This window comes from Orycteropus afer, unplaced genomic scaffold (genome assembly GCF_000298275.1).
Source record: "Orycteropus afer afer isolate SDZICR_OR568_19922 unplaced genomic scaffold, OryAfe1.0 scaffold00502, whole genome shotgun sequence".
NCBI lineage: Eukaryota > Metazoa > Chordata > Mammalia > Tubulidentata > Orycteropodidae > Orycteropus > Orycteropus afer.
The window spans coordinates 1,217,944-1,238,495 of NW_006922089.1; the positions used below are offsets into that span (position 1 = coordinate 1,217,944).

The following is a 20,552-nucleotide window of genomic DNA, read 5'->3' on the forward strand; positions in this document are numbered from 1 at the left end:
GAACTGCCCACAGGGTCTCCAAGGCTGTCAGTCTTCACAGAAGCAAAGCCCAAACCACAGCCCCTGCTGGGAGTGGATTCTGACCCACAGCGCCCCTAGAGGACAGAGTGGAACTGCTCCACAGGATTTCCAAGGCTGTCAATCTTCACGGAAGCTGACTGCCTCATCTTAGAGGCCTCCATGGGTTCATGAAATTGACCCTTACGAGAGGGAAGTTTCTGTCCCAAAGCAAGCATGACTGTTTTAAGAACTTGAGAGGGTCCACAGCGATAGTGCTTTACAAAAGGAGATAAAGGGCCTACTTTGAGGTCAAGTTCCCGTTAAGCCAAAATGTACATTTCTGAGGCTCAGGCTCTGCGAATGCAGTGTGGAACTTTCTGGAAAACTTTCCAGAAAGCGAGGCTGTGACCACAACGTGGAAAGGCCCGACTTACGGATGTCTCGAAAGTGGATGATGAGCCTGGCCACGAGGGAGAGGTACTCGTCCTGAAAACACAAGACAGGAACCAGGTTAATCCCGGATGAAGCCGTGGAACCACGGGTGGCCCCTGCCTGCTGCGGACGGAGCTGACGCCAACAGAGTGACGTGGGTGACCCACCGACCAGGATCGGCCCTGTGTGGCATCCATCGCTCAGAGGAGACCTGACAGCAGTCAAATGTGAGGCCAATGACTGACACAGATACACAAACAAGGGGTGTGTGGGGGCCCTGCAGCTGAGGCCGGGGCCTCTGCAGAGGAGAGCCAGGCCACGGGGGCAGGCCAAGCCAAGGGCCGCCCCAAGGGGAAGGAGGGCAGGCACGCTGGGCACCGCTGATACCACAATGTTTTCACTTCCAATGCCCCTCTTGCTGCTTCCCTGCGAAGGCAAACCCGGACCCACTGTGAGGAGTCCCGAGTGAACCTGGATTTACTGGGCAGGCGGGCACGTGTGTCTGTGTGTGTGTGCACGCCATGTGGCAGAGCCAGCGAGGGGCAGGGGACAGCCCACTGGCCCGAGGGCCCAGTGTCTGGGTGGCCATGTCCCTGTAGTCCCATTGGGGCTGGCCTACCCCAGAGTGTCTCCTCTGCACTCAGGGATGCTCATTCTCGGGGTGCTGGGTAAACCAGTCCTCTGGGACTGTAGTCCACAAAGCAATGTCCATGTGAAATCTTCACCTAAATGTTCAGCAAAGCCCTTAGCCTCTGCCCAATGTTGAGGCGATCTGAGGCTGTCCCCAGAGCACACCAAGGCTACACCCCGTCCAGCCCTGGGGGCACGTACCAGGGGACATGTGTCCCTGGGCCCAGGGAGAAGCCAGGAAATGAATGTCCCAAGAAATCCCCCCAGGGAAGGGAACTAACTCCACCCGTAGCACTTTTCCAGCTGGGGTTGGGAGCACATGATGGCTCAAGGGGAAGGTGGGCCTGGGGAGGGAGGAGAAGCCCAGTCGACGGCCACAGGCAGAGGGGGTGGCCCAGGAGGGGCGGCGAGGTGCTACTACTAAACAGAGTGGGCTCAGTGACACCCCAGTGCTGACACCCCCACTGATTCCTGGTGGGAGAGATAATGTGGTGCTGGGTGACGGTCCCACCGCATGGCCTGCCACAGGGCTGGTCCTTGAGGGAGACAGGTTGGTGCATGGGAGCAAGGAAGTCATGAGGCAGGTCAGGACAGAAAGGAGGTGGCCAAGCATGAGGGGCAAGGTCCCAGGGGGGGCTGGGCCAGGCTGCCCTGGCGTTAGGGCCCCAGCTCCATCTTTCTCTATTTCCACAAAGGGTAGCACAAGAGGGTGTTGGTTTAGAAAGCCACAACCAGCTGCCACTCAGACACCCAAAATGGGGACCGAGGCCCAGGAACGTGTCTCCCCAAATCCCCTCTGCACGAAACCAGGAGGGGTGAGACCCACCTCCCGCCGGCCAGTGGAGTTGAGGGCAGAGGTCCCCACGCTGCAGGGCCCAGTGCCACTGCTACCAGTCTGTGTGGCTGAGGAGACCTGCTAAGCTCGGAGCGCCACAGGACCAGTGTGGAGGAGGGGAGGAAGGACAGGACCACCTGACAGGAGAGACAGGACACCAGGAGTTACACGGCATTTCCAGTGAGTGGCTCTTCGGTGCGGCACACACTTCCTAGATTCTTCCTAAGGCAGGGTCACCCTGGGGCAGTTGGAGGCTGAGTGCTGGATGTGAGCTGCCAGGGTGCCCTGTTCCTTCTCCGGGAAGAAACCCCTGGCTGGCCACATCTGCCGTTGCTGGAACCCTGGTGTGCAAAACGAACTTGCCTGGCAAGAGAGTTCCCAGCCCTGACAGAGTCTGATGGAACCCCTGAGACTATGGCCCCTAACTGCCCTTCACATCTGGAATTGAACCCACTCCTGTTGCTTCCAGCCAAACAAAAGATGGGCACATGGGCCGAACATTTACATTAGGCAGATACACTCCTTGGAGAGATCAATCATGGGAAAATAGAAGGGCTGTGTTTGCACAGGGACATATCTCGGGGGACAGGAGTCCATGGAGGGAAGGACACAAGGAAGCGGTGACTGGGGAGGATATGGGAGGGAAGCTGTTGCATTGTGGGAAACCGTAGTCAATGTCATGAGACAAAGTATATGTGAGCTGCTGTATGGAAAGTAAATTTGCTCTGTACACTTTCACCCAGTCACAATTAAGGGAAAAAAACAAGAGTTCCCAGCCCCGTCCAGACAGACTGCTGACGGCACCCACTTCTGCACCAAAGCGTTACAACCCTCCAAGATGGCGCTGCCCTGCTCACTGTCACAGCGGCCACAGCACCTGCCAACACCTGAGCACTGCAGCAGGGCCAGAGGCAGTGTCGCCACCTGGCGAGCACGGACGCACTTAACCGTCCCGACGGCCCAGCAAGAGGTGGGTACGACGGAGGTGCTCACTTCACAGACGCGCTTACGAAATGCGACAAAAGGGCCGCGTGTAGTTTAAAAACTTGCCTGACCTGCAGCAGCCCTCCATGAGGGTTCCCAGGCACAACACAGCCATGAAAGGGATTAAAAAAAACCCTACCCCACGGGCGTGGAGGGAATGCCAAAAAGCCACCGCTGTGGAGTGGATTCCGACTCACAGTGCCTCTGGAGGACAGAATGGAACTGCCCCACAGGGTCTCCAAGGCTGTCAATTTTCATAGAAGCAAAGCCCAAACCACAGCCACCACCGGAGAGTCAATTCCAACTCACAGAGCCCCTAGACCACAGAGCAGAACAGCCCCAGAGAGTTTCCAAGGTCAACTGTTACGGAAATTGACTGCTTCATCTTTCTCTTGCGGAGCAGCTGGTGAGTTAGGTCCACCCACCTTTTGCTTAGCAGCTGAATGCTTTCAATCACAACAGAATGACTGGGAAAGACTATGCAAAAAAGATGCCTGTGGCCCACCAAGGGGATTGGACAGCAAATAAGATGCCTGGAACCCTCGTGAGGGGACCGGTCAGTGTTGCCATCCCTCCAGGCTTAAAGGCAGCCAGAAGTGAAAATGGACCTTACCACCAGCAGGAAGAGCCAGGAACAAGTGCACACTTTGGAACCGGAGTCCCTGTGCTGAGAATCTCCTAGACCCAGGAGACAGCTGTAACACCACAAAGATGGTGAGAAGCAGTAACAAGCATGGCAGGGTCCGGTGGCGCCAGCACGAGCGCTGAGAAGCAGGGCACTGGCGTGAGGCAGCATGGTGAGCTTCCCAGCCCCTGGAGCGAGGTGGCTATGGTGTGGATGCTAGCCCAGGGAGTGGGAGAGCTGAGAGCCTTTGGGCAGGCGGCTTACTGGTGGGGTGGGGTGGGGTGCCTCAGGGCACTTGGGGGCAGAGCTAAGGAGCTGTAACACTTGTTTGAGCTGGGCCAGTGGCTGAGGGCTGAGGTAGGGGGCCTGCGCGGCTGAGAGAAGGAGACAGTTATCCTGCACTGAGCAGCACAGTAGGGAGGGGCTGCCTTCTTCGTGGGGAGCTCTCCAGACTCGGCCTACGTGTTTCCTCATCCTGAAGTGTAACCTGTCACTTCCCTAATGAACCGTCTAACTCTGAGAATGGCCTGTGAGTTCTGTGTGGCCACTGCAACGAATTATCAAATGCAGCAGAGAAGCAGAGAGCGCCATGGGAGGGACGGCTGGTGTCAGGATTGGTAAGAAGGCTGGAGGATGGAGGCACGTCTGGCCTCCACCCTCAAGGAATCAGTTTTGGGCTGATGTTGGTAGTAATTCTCCCTCTCCCCCTGAAGTGAGAGGAGGTCTATCGGCTTCTCCTCACTCACACAGGCAGGGGCTGATGAACCCAAGATCAGCAGGCAGTACAGCAGGCTGCTGACTTTGGCCGACGATGAACCCAAGATCAGCAGGCAAATGGCGGGCTGTTGGCTCACAGGACAGTCACAGAGACTGGCAAGTCCCAACTTCATGGGTCAAATAAGCTGGAGGCTTTTCCTGATTCACACAGATGCAGGGGCTGATGAACCCAGGAATAGCAGGTGGAAAGTTCCAGAATTTTCCCAGGACATCCATATATATATTGGGAGCAGGCCATACCCTTGAGGAAACTCCCTTTCAACTCACTGGCTGCTCAAAGCATATCCCACCATGGAGATGACGACCTCACGCCACATCTCAACAAGGAAATGACAACAGCACAGCTGCTTAAACTACTCCGAATCACGGTCCAGCCAAGTTGACACACAACCTTGACCATCGCAGACGCCATGCCACTATGTTACATCAACAGAAACAAATGAGCCTGATACCAACCTGGTGGCAGCATCATACAGGAAAAAGAATCCTCCCGAGTGACTTAAAAAAAAAAAAAAAAAAAAAACTATGTCCAAGGTACAGACAACAAAGGTAAGGCCTGTCATATACACAATACCGTGTTGTCAGTGGTAACAAACATTAATCTACGGGTAAACAGATGGGTAGACACGCTGAACGATCAGGTATGTCTAGGCAAAAGGGAACACATGATATTTCTGCACACGCATTTGTATGTGCTGGGAGAACGTCCAAGTACATAATAGAGCTAACAAGGAGCAATGCAAACAACACAACGCACTGCCCTCAAGTTGGACCCGACTCACAATGACCCCTCCTTGGGTTTCTGAGGCGGTATCACTATGGAAGTAGGCTGCCCAACCGTCCTTCTGAGGAGTGGCTGGTGGGTTTGAACTCCCAGCCTTTTGCTTAGCAGTCAAATACCTTAGGCACTATGCCACCAGACCTCCCAACAAGGGGCAAAGTTATGGTAATTTCTTGGTCACAGCCAACAACCCTGAGGGAGCAAGCGGTTGGACCTGCGGGCTCAGGATCATGGTCCCAAGGGGCATCAAGCTCAATTAACATAACACACTACACAAAAACACTGTTCTACACCCTACTTTGGTGAGTAGCAACAGGGGCCTTAAAAGCTTGCAAGTGTCCATGCAGATACAACAATGGGTCTCTCCTTGTCCAGAGCAAAGAAGAATGAAGAAAACCAGAGACATATGTAAACAATTAGTCCAAGGGACTAGTGGACCACGCGAACCTTTGCCAGTATGACTGTGAGACCAGAAGAACTAGATGGTGCCTGGCTATCACTGTCATCCACTCGGAAAAGGATCAGTGCAGGAGATCCTGGATAGACTGGGAGAACAATGTGGAACAAAACTCAAAATCATAAAAAAACAAAACAAACAAACGAACAAAAAACCCACAAAAAAAAACCCCGCTTACTGGTCTAACAGAGCCTGGTGAGACCCCGAGACTATGGCCCTATTTATCCTTCAGGTCTGGAACTGAACTCACTCTTGTGGCTTCCAGTTGAACAACACACAGGCATATGGGGTGAACATTTACATCAGGCAGATGCACTCCTTAGAGCCATCAATCGTGGGAGAACAGAAGGGCAGTGTTTGTACAGGGAGACAGCTCGGGGGGCGGGAATGCACAGGAAAGAAGGACACAGGGAAGAGGTAACTATGGGAAGGAAGTGGGAAGAGACCTGTTACATGGTGGGGAACTGCAGCCAATGTCATGAAACAAAATGTGTACCAACTGCTGTATGTCAACTTACACCCAAATCACAATAAACAAACAAACAAACTTGCACCCACAGCCTCATCTATCCAGAGACCAGAAGACCTAGATGGTGCCTGGCTACCACTACTGACTGCTCTCCTCAGGGACACAACAGGTAGATTCTGACAGAAGGGGAGGAAAATGTGGAAAAGAACTCAAAGTCTTAGAAAGTCCAGAGCTCCTGGATTGGTTGATACTAGAGGACTCCCTGAGACTCTCCACACACCTTGACCAAAACTACCCCTTGAACAGTTTACCAACAAAAAACAAACAGCCCAATCATAAAATGGGCAAAGGACTTGAATAGATATTTCACAAAGAGGACATACAGATAGCCACCTAAGTCATGCAATGATGCTTAGCATCATTAGCCATCAGAGAGATGCAAACCAAGACAACAATGAGACACCATCCCACTCCCACTAGGAAGGTTAATGTTTTTTAAAAAAAGCAAAAAATCCCAGAAAAATACAAATGTTAGCGTGGGTGTGGAAAACCGGAGCCCTTACTCACTGTTAGTGGGAATGCAAAATGGTACAGTGACTGTGGAAATCAGTGTCATGGGCCCTCAAGAAGCTAAAAACAGAACTACCATATGACTGAGCAATTCCACTCCTACGTGGAGACTTAAAAAAGACTCAAAAGACTTGAAACTCAGGGACTCAAACAGAGACTTGTCCACCAATGTTCACTGAAGTGCTAGTCACAATAGCCAACGGGTGGAGACCACCTATGTGCCTGTCAGCAGATGAATGGATGAACACAATGTGGTCCATTCAGACAATGGGACACGACTCAGCCAGGAGGAGAAACGAAGTCTTGATACAGGCTACAGTGAGGATGGAGTGGGAAGACGTTATGCTGATTGAAATAAACCAATCACAAAAGGACAAATACTATACGATCTCACTTATATAAAAAGAGAAGACAGACAAAGGTATACAGAACAAACTTTATTAGTGGTTATCAGGGTGGGAGGGAGGGGGAAGGGGGATTAATGGGAATGGAAGTATCACACCGACTGACGGCTGACTGCATAGCTGACTGCGGTAACTGCTGTCACTAAGGGGTACACCCATCAGCATGCACTGGGCAAAAGTTGTGTGATATATATACAACGATGACTAAACAAAACAAAACAAACTATTCCTTGAAGTCACTTTTTAACTAAATAACAGATTAGTTCATAAAGAACATTACTAGTAAGTACTACTGTTGTTATTTGCCATCGAGTCGGACTGACTCATAGCGACCCCTCCTTGGGTTTCTGAGGCAGTATCACTACGGAAGTAGATTGCCCAACCTTCCTTCCCAGAGTAAGTACTACGTACCATTAAAAAATCTTCTATATGAGATCATATGGTGAACAATTACTCTAAAGTGAAGACAAGAGGAGGAGGGGACAGAAACAAAACATCCAGAATGGAAGTCATGACAGTGATGTGCTGTGAAACTGTAACCTTGTCACCAATAAGCTGCTAAAAGTGTAACCACATCACCTAAGCACTGAAACTGTAATCAGGTTGCCAACAAGCTGTGACAACAATGTCACTGAATAACATTGTAGCAATTTCTAATGGAAACCTGATTTGCTGTGTAAACTTTCCACCAAAAACACAATAAATTATTATTAAAAATAAAGATCTGCATATCCTTATTGGTTTGAGTATGTTGTAAAGACAAAGACAGTTGCAAAGAAATCTTAAACTTCATTCTTCTTAGTAGTAGTATTAGTCTAATTATATCTTAAGTAAAGTCTTACCTTAACCACATTAGAAATCAAGATACAATAGTAACAGAAAAGATACACAGTTAAAATGAAAGAAGTCATGTAAAAAAACCAAACCCACTGCCATGTCGACCCGACTCCCAGTGCGCCTAGAGGACAGAGTGGAACCGCCCTGTATGGTCTCCAAGGCTGTCAATCTTCACTAAAGCAAAGCCCAAACCACACCCACTGCCGTGGAGTCCATTCTGACCCACAGCGCCCCTAGAGGACAGAGTGGAACTGCCCCACAGGGTCTCCCAGATTGTCAGTCTTCAGGGAGGTAAAGCCCAAACCACACCCACTGCCTGGAGTCGATTCCGACTCCCAGCGCCCCTAGAGGACAGAGTGGAACTGCCCCACAGGGTCTCCAAGGCTGTTGATCTTTGCGGAAGCAGACTGCCTCCTCTTTCTCCTGCACAGTGACTAGTGGGTTTGAACCTCTCACTTTTTGGTTAACAGTTGAATGCTTTAACGACTATGCCACCAGAGCTAAGTCAAAATCATGTAAGGTTAAATGTGCACTGGAAAAAAATCAGTTCTTAATGTTGTGGGTTGTTGTTGCTGTTTCTCCGCACCCCCCTCCCCCCAAGCACCTATTTCTTAGCTCTGTTCACGGAAAGGCCCAGAAGCAAGATTCACGCAGCACTCTCTTAATACCATCTCACCTTAGAAAAGGATCCAGGCTCCTCACAGGAAAGGCTGGTCACGGGCCTAAAAGCGGTCGGCCTAGGGACTCGAGGGCCACCATGAGGGGCCTGAGAGGACCCCCCACAGAGCAAGGACGGGGCCTCCTGACCATCCAGTGGGCCGCTGGACTGGACTGAGCACACCAGTCACACAGCTCTGAGCTCACAGTGTCACACAAAGGAGGAGGACCCCTCATCCCACCTCATCACATCCCCGCAGGCACTGAGGGCAGTCACACCTTGTACTGAAATGTAGCCACTGGCAGGAAAGCATTTCATGCAACCCAGAGGCCCTAGTTCATAAGGGAAACACTTCTTAGAGAAATATCCCATCTAGTAAACGTGCATGAAAAGCAGAACCAGAACCAAGAGCAATTGTTATTTTGCAATCTCAAATTAACTGATGGCACCATCATATGGAAAGAGGGCAGGGAACCGGACAAGGGGAGAGCCAAGCCATCACTCTGACCCCCGGCCAACTGCAGACTCATGAGAGACACAGGACATCCTGAACTGCCTCCATAGATAAGGCTCCACTGTGTCTACACAGCACACGAGAGACACACTTGTGCCCAAAACGTTTATGAACCATAGTAAGTGCAGAAGAGGTGGTGTGAGTTTAATACACATATACTGTTAAAAAGACCCAGGAAGGTTAGTCTGCTCCTACTTCTGCCCGGGTAGCTCAGTTGGTAGAGCACCAGACTTTTAATAGAGGGCCCAGGGTTCACGTCCCTGCCCAGGCAGTTAAGTCTTTAAGGAGCTCTGGCGGCATAGTGGATACGGCATTTAGATGACAACCAGAAGGCTGGCAGTTCGAAGGCACAGCTGCTCAGTGGGAGGAAGATGAGGCAATTTACTTCTGTAAAGATTTACAGCCTTGGAAACCCAATGGGGGTTGGGGTTACCGTGAGTCAGAATCGAATCCATGGCAGTGGGTGTGGTTTGGGCTTTGCTTCGGTGAAGATTGACAGCCTTGGAGACCCTGTGGGCAGTTCCACTCTGTCCTCTAGGGGCGCTGTGGGTCAGAATGGACTCCACGGCAACGAGTCTGGTCAGACTTCTGGTTGGTGCTGAGGAAAGCTGACTGCGGCTGCTGGGTGCTACACAGCAGCTGTCTTAAGTGGAGGCTACACTCAGAGCCAATAATCTACGGGGGCAAGGGGGAGTAGGCGGGCAGGCTTCGACAGCAACAAGGTAAACCTCCATGGGGATCTCCCCAGAACTGACAACACTTCCCTCACCTGGTATCTGCTCGTTGCCAGGCTGCAACAAACTGCTACAGAAGGCCCCTGCGTGGAGTCTACTGCCACAGTTAACACTCTTGCTTCCTAGGCAACACCTAGCTCTGCCCTCTGGAACCAATAGGACAGACCCGCAGGGGGTCAGTTTGTGTTTGTCTGCTCCCCGTTCTGGTCAGTGACTGAGGCAGCTGAGTGCTTGGAAATGAGTGATGAGTGGAGGCTGCACTCCCAGACACGAGCCTACTGCTCTGACAACAACCTCCTGAAGAGGAGGGTGGGAATGGTCGCACAACGCAAAGAACGCATCAGTCTCACTCAACTGTGCACACAGAAACTGCTGAATTGGTGTATATTCTGTTGTGTATATTCTCAACATCAACCACACTAAAAGCAGAAAGACCCAGCAGGCGGATGTTCAGCAGGGGCACCTCCGCATTCTGCCAGTTGGCGTGCATGCCAAGGTCCCGGGCCCTCAGTTGTGGCCCACTCCAGATGCAAGTCTTCTTGGGCCTTCAGAAGGCCAGTCCCAGCGTCTGAAGCTGCTGTCATGAGCATCAGCCACCTCGGCCTGGGCCTGGTTCAGTTTTGCTTCCCTCAGCCTCCTTCAGGCCGAGACGAGCCTCACCCTCAGGAATTAAGGTCTGGTGGTTTGGGGTGCCTTCTGCCCTGGTAGACAGGAGGCAGGCAATACTGAGAAGCAGCAAAGAGCGTGAGCTCAGACCAAAAACGCATGGAAACAACAAGTCTAAGGGACTAATAGACCGTGTGAACCTCAGCCTATATGACCACAAACTAGATGGTGACCCGCTCCCAGTCAACCACTTGGAGGGGGATCAGTGCAGGGCATCCTGGATAGAGTTGGAGAACAATGTGGAACAAAACTCAAAATCATAAAAAAGATCGGGTTTACTGGTCTGATAGAGCCTGGTGAGACGCCCGAGACTATGGCCCCCAGTTACCTTTCAGGTCTGGAGTTGAACTCACTCCCACGGCTTCCAGCAACAACAGACAGGCATATGGGGTGAATATTTACATCGGGCAGATACACTCCTTGGAGCGATCAATCATGGGAGAACAGAAGGGCAGTGTATGCACAGGGAGACAGCTCAGGGGGCCGGAGTGCATGGGAGGGAAGGACAATGGGAAGCGGTAACTACAGGGAAGAAGTGGGCAGGGAGCTGTTACATTGTGGGGAATTGCAGTCAATGTCATGAAACAAAATGTGTAGGAACTGCTGTATGGAAAATAAATTTGCTCTGTAAACTTTCACTCAAATCATAATTAAAAAAAAAAAAAAAAAAAAAAAAAAAAAAAAGAGTTTGGGCTCTGGTGCCAGGTGACCTGGGTTCAAGCCCCAGCTTTGCCTCTACCCAGCTGTGTAACATTCTGAGCAAGTTAACACACGCCTGTGCAACCAGGTTTCCCACCTGTCGAGTGGGAGATGTTGCCGCATGCACTTCATGGGGTGACATGGGGATACCGGGCTCACACACACGAAGCATGTCAGGTCTAGAGGGGCCAAAAGACAGAGGGAGGAGGGCTTTAGTTTGGGGTGCTAGCACTGGCAGCCCGAGCCGACTCCAGGTGATCTGAAGAACTTCTCCAGGCAAGAGCACCTAGGATGTTTTCACTAGATGGTGTGAGGTGTCTGCTAGTGCCCTGGGTTTGCTACAGAGCCAGGGCTTCTGGACCTGGAAGCTTGCCAGGATTCCAAGAGCCAGCCAGGCCCTCTCCACAGCCTTCTAGCCCCTCATGGAGTCTAGACACAGAAAACTACTCACCCCCTTTCTTTTTCCTGCCCCAGGGCCACATATTTTAAATTTGTCCACAATTGTTCTCATGGGCTTAGGAGGGAGGGTGCAAAAATGGTGGGGAGGCGTGTGACCTTCTCTAACTTCACAAGTTAGAGAATCAAGGAGGATTCTCCGATAATCCGGTCCAACGGCCACAAAGGACTCACAGACCATACTTACGATGATGGCGTTTATTAGGGAAGTAACAGGTTACAGTTCAGCATCAGAACAACTCAGGATACGGTTCTTTGGCCAGGACAGCCTCTTTCCGTCTGTGCTCAGAGACAGGTCTCTCTCTGGTCTTGGCCCCTCGGCCCTGTAGCCCCTTAGCCTGTACCATGCTGGGACACGGTACAAAGCTCTTTTAGCTCTGCCCACAGGTGCCCAGAGAGGTACCGCGCTCCGCCAGCAAGTGTCCTGCCTGAAGGCATTCAACTTTTCTCTGGGAGGGTCTCTATGGCAGTATGTCTCCGAGATGCCCAACAGTCACTGCCCACCCTGTACACAGGCTGCTGCTCACACGTATGAATGGACACCACAGCCTCCCCATGATTCTGCACCGACCCCAGGGCTTGCCTCAACCAACCGATGGGCCAGGACTCCCAACGACTGGCAGCTCCCACCTCCTCCTCGTCAGGAGCCAGTGGCCACACTGCAGGGAGGGCTATGCTAGGCTGCGGGAGATCCTGCATGGAAATCAAGGCCCAGATGCACAAGCAATGCCTTATGGACCTTCCAGACCGGCAGCTGGCTGCATGAGACCAGCAGACGGGCAGTCCAGCCAGGTAATTTCAACTGCCTCATGTCCTAACCCACAGCCTCAGGAGAGAATAAATCATTGTTGCTTTAGGCCACTAAGATGCACTAAAGCACTAAGACACCCTAAAGCAACAGACAGCACCACCAAGGCAACAATCCCACGTCTTAGAAACTGACAGAGTTCAGCAAGCCTGCACGAGAGCTCTTTTCATGATTTTTCTAAAACACCAGCACCACCTGCTGCCCAGTGGACTCTTACTCATGGCGCCCTGCTGTGGCAGAGAACCACTCCCTGGAGTTCTCAGCGGTCGATGTAACAGGCTACAACTCAGGATTGGGATCAGAAAGCCACAGGCCAGGTCTGGAAGGCCCCCCCAAAGCAAAGAGCACACCCCCCCCCCTTCAGTTCAGGATGGCTGTCTCAGCTCTTGTTGGTCCTGCAGGCAGGCCCCTCTCTCTTGGCCATGCAGGCCTCCTCTTGGCTGTGCACTTCCCTCTCAGCCATGGACTCTGGATTCCCTGTTGTCCGCTGGTCTGCTGCTAAGTGGCCCAGCTCATGGCCAGCACAGCAACTTGCTCAGCTCTCAGATGCTTTCCTAGCAGCCTTCATGGCCAGCTCTGCCTCATGGCCTCTTCAGGCCTCTCGCTGTCTTTAGTGTTACAGCCCTTGACCTGTGCCACAACTCTTTTAGGAGGTTCCTGTCTCTGCTTCTTCTCTCTTCTCTATGGGGTTTGCTTATATTGTAAACTCCTTGTCAATTTCGAGGCATGGCCCTCTCAGCAGGACCACACACTGACCAATCCCCACAAGTGACTCAATTCTACTGGGTCAATTTTCAAGCCACTATTTGCATAGCAATTCAACCAATCTCTGCAAAGTGTATAAAATAGACCAATCACAGGGCAGGCTGCAGCCCAGGGCCAGACAGAAGGGATCAAACCATCAAGCTGTTTACAGCTTACCAGAAAATGTCAATTAATGTGGATAAAAACAACAAACCCTAGAAGTTCCTCTCACTCCAAGTTGCTTGTTCAAAGTACTACAGCAAAAGGCCAAAAGGAACTCATTTCACCATGTATCTCAATAAAGCTGTTATTTTTTTTTTCTTTTTAAAGATAATTCTAAAAAAATGCTGGCAAGGATGGGAGAGATTGGGACTCTCATACACTGCTGGTTGTAAAACGATACAACCACTGTGGAAATCAAGGATTCCTTAAAAAGTTGGAAACAGAAATACCATTCGATCCACCCATCAATCCATTACTATATATTCTAAAGATGGAAACAGCCTAAGTGCCTATCAGCCAAGGAACAGATAAACAAACAGTGATCCATACACCCAACGGAATACTATGTAACTCTAAATAATAATGTAGAACCTGTGAAACACCGCAGAACGTGGATGAACTTGGAGGACATGCTGAGTGAAATAAGTCAATCACAGAAGGACAAATACTGTGTTGTTGTTGTTATGTGCTGTCCAGTCGGACCTGACTCATAGCGACCCCTCCTTGGGTTTCTGAGGCAGTATCACTACAGAATTAGATTGCCCTATCTTCCTTCCGAGGAGTAGCTGGTGGGTTTGAACCATCAGCCTTCTGGTTAGCAGTAAGTGCCTTAGCCACTATGCTACCAGAGCTCCCAAATATTATATTAGTCCACTATTACATAAAAAGTCAAGGAAAGGTTTTTACATGAAAGAAAACTTTCTTTGTTGATTACCAGGGATGGGAGGGAAGAGAAGGGCAGAGAAAGCTGCCAGATATGTTTAAAAACAAAACAAAACAAAAATACACACACACACGCACACACACACAAAAGCCCAAAGATTATTAGTGGTTACCAGGGGTAGAGGGGGAAAGGGGAAGCTTCTGTTTGGGGGGCACTGAGTTAGTTGATGCCAACAGGTGGTGGAATATTTTGCAAAAGGATAGCAGTAACACCGGCACAAAATGAAAAATGTCATCAATGTCCCTGAGCTGTAAATGAGGAAGTTGTCATGCTGGCAAATGTCTTGTGTATGTTTTCACCAAAATAAAAGTGGGAAAAAAAAAGATAGTTCTTATCACTTACGTCCACTTAATTAAGAAACCCCTCCCACTGTGGCACAGAGCCCTGGGCTGCCTGCTTCAGCACCACGTGACAAGCTCTTCCCTGCCAGCGCCCCCTCACTCACAGAAACATGCATGCATATTCCAGCCTCCAAGACCAGGCTGGGCAGACTGTCTTCTGCGGCCAATGACCTCCACCTGGCCCTTTCAAAATAGCTGCACCTTACCCGACCGCCCAGTGGACACTGACATCTCCCCGATGGGCCCTTCCACGTCTCGGCAGGGGGTTTGTCCACGCCAGTACCCAACCAGGGACCATGAGCAGACCTCATCCGGATGCTCGACACGTGGCGCGCCTCTGAGCTCTGACACTGCCCTCAGGCCTGGGAGGACGCCTCAGGTGTGGCGCAGGGCGGGAGCGTCACAGGCCCCCAGGAACTGGGGAATTTCAGCAGAATCACCTGGCTTCTGGGGCCTCATTTCTGACAAAGTGGCCTGCCTTGGTCCTCTAGTGCCACTCCTAACAGAAAATACCACAAATGGGTGGTTTGAACAAACAGCGATTTATTCTCGTACAGTTTAGAGGGGCAGAAGTCTAAGTTCAAAATGCCAGCTCTAGGGGCTAGGTGAAAGGCCCTCGACCTTGGCCTTCAGCTCTGCCTCTTGCTCCCAGCCCACTGGAGCTGGAGGCTTCTCCTAAGTTAGGCAGCTCCTGGCTGCTGAGGCTGACAAACCCAAGGTCCATAAGTAAAATGGCACAGTCCTAAGATTATCAAGTGACACGGCAGGCTGCTGAATGAAGACTCAGCTACATGCAGGGTCCAAGGGTGTCAAAAAGCTGCAGAGACCTACTTTAAAGCTTCTCCTTATCTACAGGAAGCAGAGCACTTCCCTAAGGCAGTACTCAGATGGTCCAGTAGATTCCACCATGGAGTTGATGACCAGTCTCATCACAGGGAATCACTACCTCCAGCTGCCCAGCCATTCAGACCCAGCCAAGCTGACACATAACCTCAACTATCAAATGGAGTCCCTGGGAGAGACAATGACAAGAGGGGCTGGCGCCCACAGCATACAGTGCCATGTCCCACTCAAGAGTGGGAAGCCTTGTTCTTCCACCCACCTCTGACCTTCTTACCCCTAGGTCTCTCTCACTGAGCATCAACTTCATCGTTCAACCAAGAGGGATCCAGTACCTCCTCAGCCCTGAGTCAGGGCCGTGGGGTTAGGTAAGAACACCTCAGCAGGCTGACACAGAGGGCACATCTCACACTCACTGAGGACGAGGTCTTGAGCACTCATCCTCTGGGAGAACAGGTAGGTGGCCAAAGCAGGCCCCAAAGGACACACAGGAGTGACTGTGGATGAAGGGGGTCAGCAGTGAGTTATGGGGCAAGGCTAACCCTGCAGCCCGGGGTCTTCACGGTACCAGGCTCCTCCTGTAACACAGACAAACCTGAAGATACCCAGGGTACTGCATGTAGAGCCGACAGAGCTTGGTATCAAACAGTGGATGGCAACCCGACACCCTCCTGGTCTGTAATGAGGGCCCACAGAGTCCAACACTCCCACCTTGCTAGGCCTCTCTGCCAAATGGCTACAGCCCCACCAGGCCTTACCCGGGTCTTGGCCTTCAGGAACACATGGCTCTCCATGTCTTTGCTGGACTTATTGTGGGCCACGCCAGCCTTCCTCATGGCATCCTCGCTGAAACACAAAAGGGGGAGAGATGTTTACACACCCAGCATGTTAGATCCTGTAGGGACCTGGCCAGCAGCCCCTGCCTGGAAGCTGTCCCAGGGCAGCCTTGTGCTGCACAATAAAGGGGTCCTGCCTGCAGCAGGGGCCTGGCACACACACAGAGAGAGGGCTCAGCAGAGCCAGGAAAGGAGCTGGATGGGGGGAGGGCATTCCTGACAAGAGTGAGACCCCAAGAGAGCACAGCATGAGTGAGCAGAAGAACGCTGGGGAGCTGGCCGGCCTCCACTGCCTGCCTGAGGTGGCCCGGCCAGACCCCTCACCTGTAAGATGGAAAGGCTCCTTCCAAGGCAAGAGTCCCTATGGGGGACATGCAAGTTCTCCCAGTGGGACCAAGCCCCAACTTCAACACCTCCCAGCCAGGGAACAGGAGCATGCACATGTGAAAAACACCTTACAACAATGATGAACCTTGAAAACATGCGGAACAAAACCAGTCAGTCGCAAAAGGACACATAATGCATGACTGCATGTATGTGAAATTAACAAAAACCAAACCCACCACCATCCAGCGGCCCCACAGGGTCTCCAAGGCTGTCAATCTTCACAGAAGCAAAGCCCAAACCACAGCACTGCCGTGGAGTCTATTCCAACTCACAGCGCCCCTAGAGGACAGAGTGGAACTGCACCAGAGGGTTTCCAAGGCTGTCAGTCTTCACAGAAGCAAAGCCCAAACCACAGCACTGCCGTGGAGTCTATTCCAACTCACAGCGCCCCTAGAGGACAGAGTGGAACTGCACCAGAGGGTTTCCAAGGCTGTCAGTCTTCACAGAAGTTGACTGCCTCCTCTTTCTCCCCTGGATCAGCTGGTGGGTTCAAACTGCTGACCTTTCAGTTAGCAGCCAAATGCTTTTAACCACTGTGCCACCAGTGCATCTCAGAATCAGTAAAGACAAAGCAAAAGGATGCAAATGTGTGTCCTTGGGAAGTTACAGCTGGGCATGAACTCACAGTGCACCAATGCGGCACAGGATGCAGCAGGTGGGCAAGGGCGGGACCCACCATGTGAGCCTTGCGTGCTCATGTGCAGAGGGAGGCCGGTCATGCAACTTCACAGGGTGGGCAGAGGGCTCCCTCAGTCACCCTTATAACCTCACAGACCCTGGGGGTGCAGATGGTTAACTGCTTGGCTGCTAACCAACCACAAGATTGGAGGTTCGAGGTCACCCAGAGGCTCCTCTATAATAAAGTCCTGGTGACCTGCTTCTGGAAAAGCGGCCATTTAAAATCCCACGGAGGGCAGTTCTACTTCGATGCACGTGGCGTCATGTGACTCAAGCTGACTCAAAAGCAACTGGTACGAAGCTCCCGGACACAGAAGCTCCCAGTGTGTGCTGAACGGGGTCTCCCTAACTCAGCAGCAGCACCCTGGACGCTCCCCCTGGCTCTGAAGTCCGAGGGCCCTCTCCTGAGGAGATGACAGAACACCGGGCTGAGCTGTCTGTCCGGAACCCCAGGTCACCTGCACATACTGCTGGCCCCAAGTCCCAGCTCTAGTAGCTGCACGGTTCTTGGGAAGGGTCCTGGCTCACGTCCCATGTCTCTCCCTGCTCAGTCAGAATTAGATGGTCTTGGCCTTAGCCAGGAGCTCTGGTGGCGTAATGCCTAAAGGCATCTGACTGCTAACCAGAAGGCTGGCGGTTCAAACCCATCAGCCACTCCTTGGAAGGAAGACTGGGCAATCTACTTCCATAGTGACACTGCCTCGGAAACCCAAGGAGGGGTCGCTATGAGTTGGATTTGACTTGACAGCAGTGAGCGTCGTCAGTGGCCTCAGACAGTTACCCGGAAGGAGCGAGTAGCTGGACCTGTGGGCTCAGGAGCATGGTTCCCGAGGACATCAAGCTCAATTGACATAACACACTACACAAAAAACACTGTTCCACATCCTGCTTTGTCGAGTAGAGACTAGGGTCTTAAAAGCTTGCAAACGGCCATCTAGATGCAACAACGGGTCTCTCCTCATCCAGAGCAAAGAGGAATGAAGAAAACCAAAGATGCCTGGAAACAATTAGTCCAAAGGTCTAGTGGACCATGTGATCCACTAGACCATGAGACCTATATGGCCTATATGACCATGAGACCAGAAGAACTAGATGGTGCCCAGCTACCACTGTCAACAACCACTCAGAGGGGGCTGGTGCAGATGATCCCGGATAGAGGAGAGAACAGAGTGGAACAAAACTCAGAAAAAAAAAAAAGACCAGGTTTGCTGGTCTGATAGAGCCTGGTGAGACCCCTGAGACTATGGCCCCTAGTTACCTTTCAGGTCTGGAACTGAACTCACTCCTGTGGCTTCCAGCCAAACAACACACAGGCACATGGGGTGAACGTTTACATCAGATAGATACAGTCCTTGGAACGATCAATCATGGGGGAACAGAAGGGCAATATTTGCATAGGGAGACAGCTCAGGGGGCAGGAATGCATAGGAAAGAAGGACACAGGGAAAAAGGTAACCACAAGAAGGAAGCGGGAAGAAAGCTGTTACATTGTGGGGACTGTAGTCAATGTCCTGAAACAAAATGTGTACAAATTGCTGTGTGGAAAATGAAATTTGCTCTGTCAATTTTCATCCAAATAATAAAAGTTTTAAAACAGAGAAGAACGAGATGGTGCCTGGCTATCACTGCCAACCATCCTAACCAGAGTCATAGGATGGGCCGTGATAGAATGGGAGAAAAATGTGGAACAGAACTTCACATTCCTAAAACAAACAACCAAACAAACAACACAACAACAACAAAACCCAGACTCAGAGACTAGCTGAGACTGAAGGAATTCCTGAGACTGTCATCCTGAGATACTCTTCAAGTCGAGAACCAAACTAAGCCAAATTAACCTTGCAGCTAAGTAACAGACTGGCTCCCAAAATAAAGCATATTAGCTGTGAAGACTTCCTCTAAAAACTCACTTACACGAGACCAAGCAAGCTGGATGATGAATAAGAAAGACCAATGAAGAACTGATGCCTTTGAGTTGTGGTGTTGGGAAAGAATGCTGAAGGTACCATGGACTGCCAAAAGAACAAACAAATCTGTCCTGGAAGAAGTGCAGCCGGAATGCTCCTTGGAAGGAAGAATGTCCAGACTTCGTCTCACCTACTTTGGTCACGTTGTCATCTTCCTTCTGAGGAGTGGCTGGTGGGTTTGAACCACCAGGACCATTCCCTGGAGAAGGATATCATGCTTGGTAAAGTGGAGGGTCAGCGAAAGAGGGGAAGGCCCTCAACGAGATGGACTGACACAGTGGCTACAACGATGGGCTCAGGTACAGCAGGGATCGTGAGGCTGGCACAGGGCTGGGCAGTGTTTTGTTCTCTTGGACACGGGGTCGCTACGAGACAGAGCCAGCTCAACAGCACCTAACAACATATGAGACCAAAGAGTCAATGATCACTTTAAAACAAAGGTAAGAATGTAAGGGGGCAGGGAAACTAGATGAAAGGAAATGGGGCCATCAGAATGGAAATCATGAGAATGTTCATGCATTGTGAGGAACATAACCAGCATCATCAGACAACTTGGGGAGAAATGGTTGAATGGGAACTAAAAGTGCTGTGTCAACCTTCACTGAAAACACAACAAAATATTAAAAAAAAAAAAAAAAAAGAAAGAAGAACTGGAAGAGGGGGCCTCACGGGCTGACATGCAAACATCAGGAATGCCAGAGAGTGGGCACAGAGAGTAGAGGGAATGAGAGTCTCAGGAAACATCTCTAAGGACCTTCCTTCAACCGAAGGACGTGCACGTTGGGAGTAGATGTGCTCCCACACACAGATGCATGACGTGAGACTCCAAGCCAGGATGCCACAGTAGCTATGATGGCCGACACGCAGGACGAAGACAGCACCAGAGCCAGTCTTTGAAATCCTCAAGGAAGACACTGCCAACTGGAATGTTATGGTCTTCAGAACCATAACACCCACGAGCCATTCCCTTGGGAAGTGAGGGGAATGAGGGAACACACAAGAAAGACAGACAAGGATACAGGAAACAGGAAAGCCAGCACAGGACAACGATCAGTGTTGAGACAGGCACTCGAGGGGCAAATATGCTGCGGGCCGTCACCATCAAGCCTCCAGTCACCATACCATGAGGGCTCCAGGAGGGAGAGGCCCAAGGAACAAATTAGGACCCAAAGACAGCCTGACATCGCAGGGGACATCAAGCTCAATTGGCATAAGAGACTACACAAAAACATTGTTCCACATCCTACTGTGGTGAGTAGCGACTGGATCTTAAAAGCTCGCAAGCTGCCATCTAGATGCAACGATGGGTCTTCCCTCATCCAGAGCAAAGAAGAATGAAGAAAACCAAAGATGCATGGAAACAATTAGTCCAAGGGACTGGTACACCATGTGATCCTCAGCCTATATGACTATGGAACCAAAAGAACTAGATGGTGCCCAGCTGCCACTGTCAACCACTCGGAGGGGGAAATCTATG

General features: G+C 51.1%; 1 protein-coding gene across 1 annotated transcript in view; it reads right to left on the minus strand.

The window, feature by feature from the left end:
- MED15 (mediator complex subunit 15) overlaps positions 1-20,552 on the minus strand; it is a 68,507-nt gene that overhangs the window by 26,371 nt on the left and 21,584 nt on the right. The window contains exons 2-3 of the mRNA XM_007955466.2: positions 15,966-16,053; positions 435-486 (exon numbers count right to left, since the gene is read on the minus strand). Of these exons, the coding sequence (XP_007953657.1) occupies positions 435-486; positions 15,966-16,053 (140 nt within the window). The remainder of the gene's footprint in view (positions 1-434; positions 487-15,965; positions 16,054-20,552) is intronic.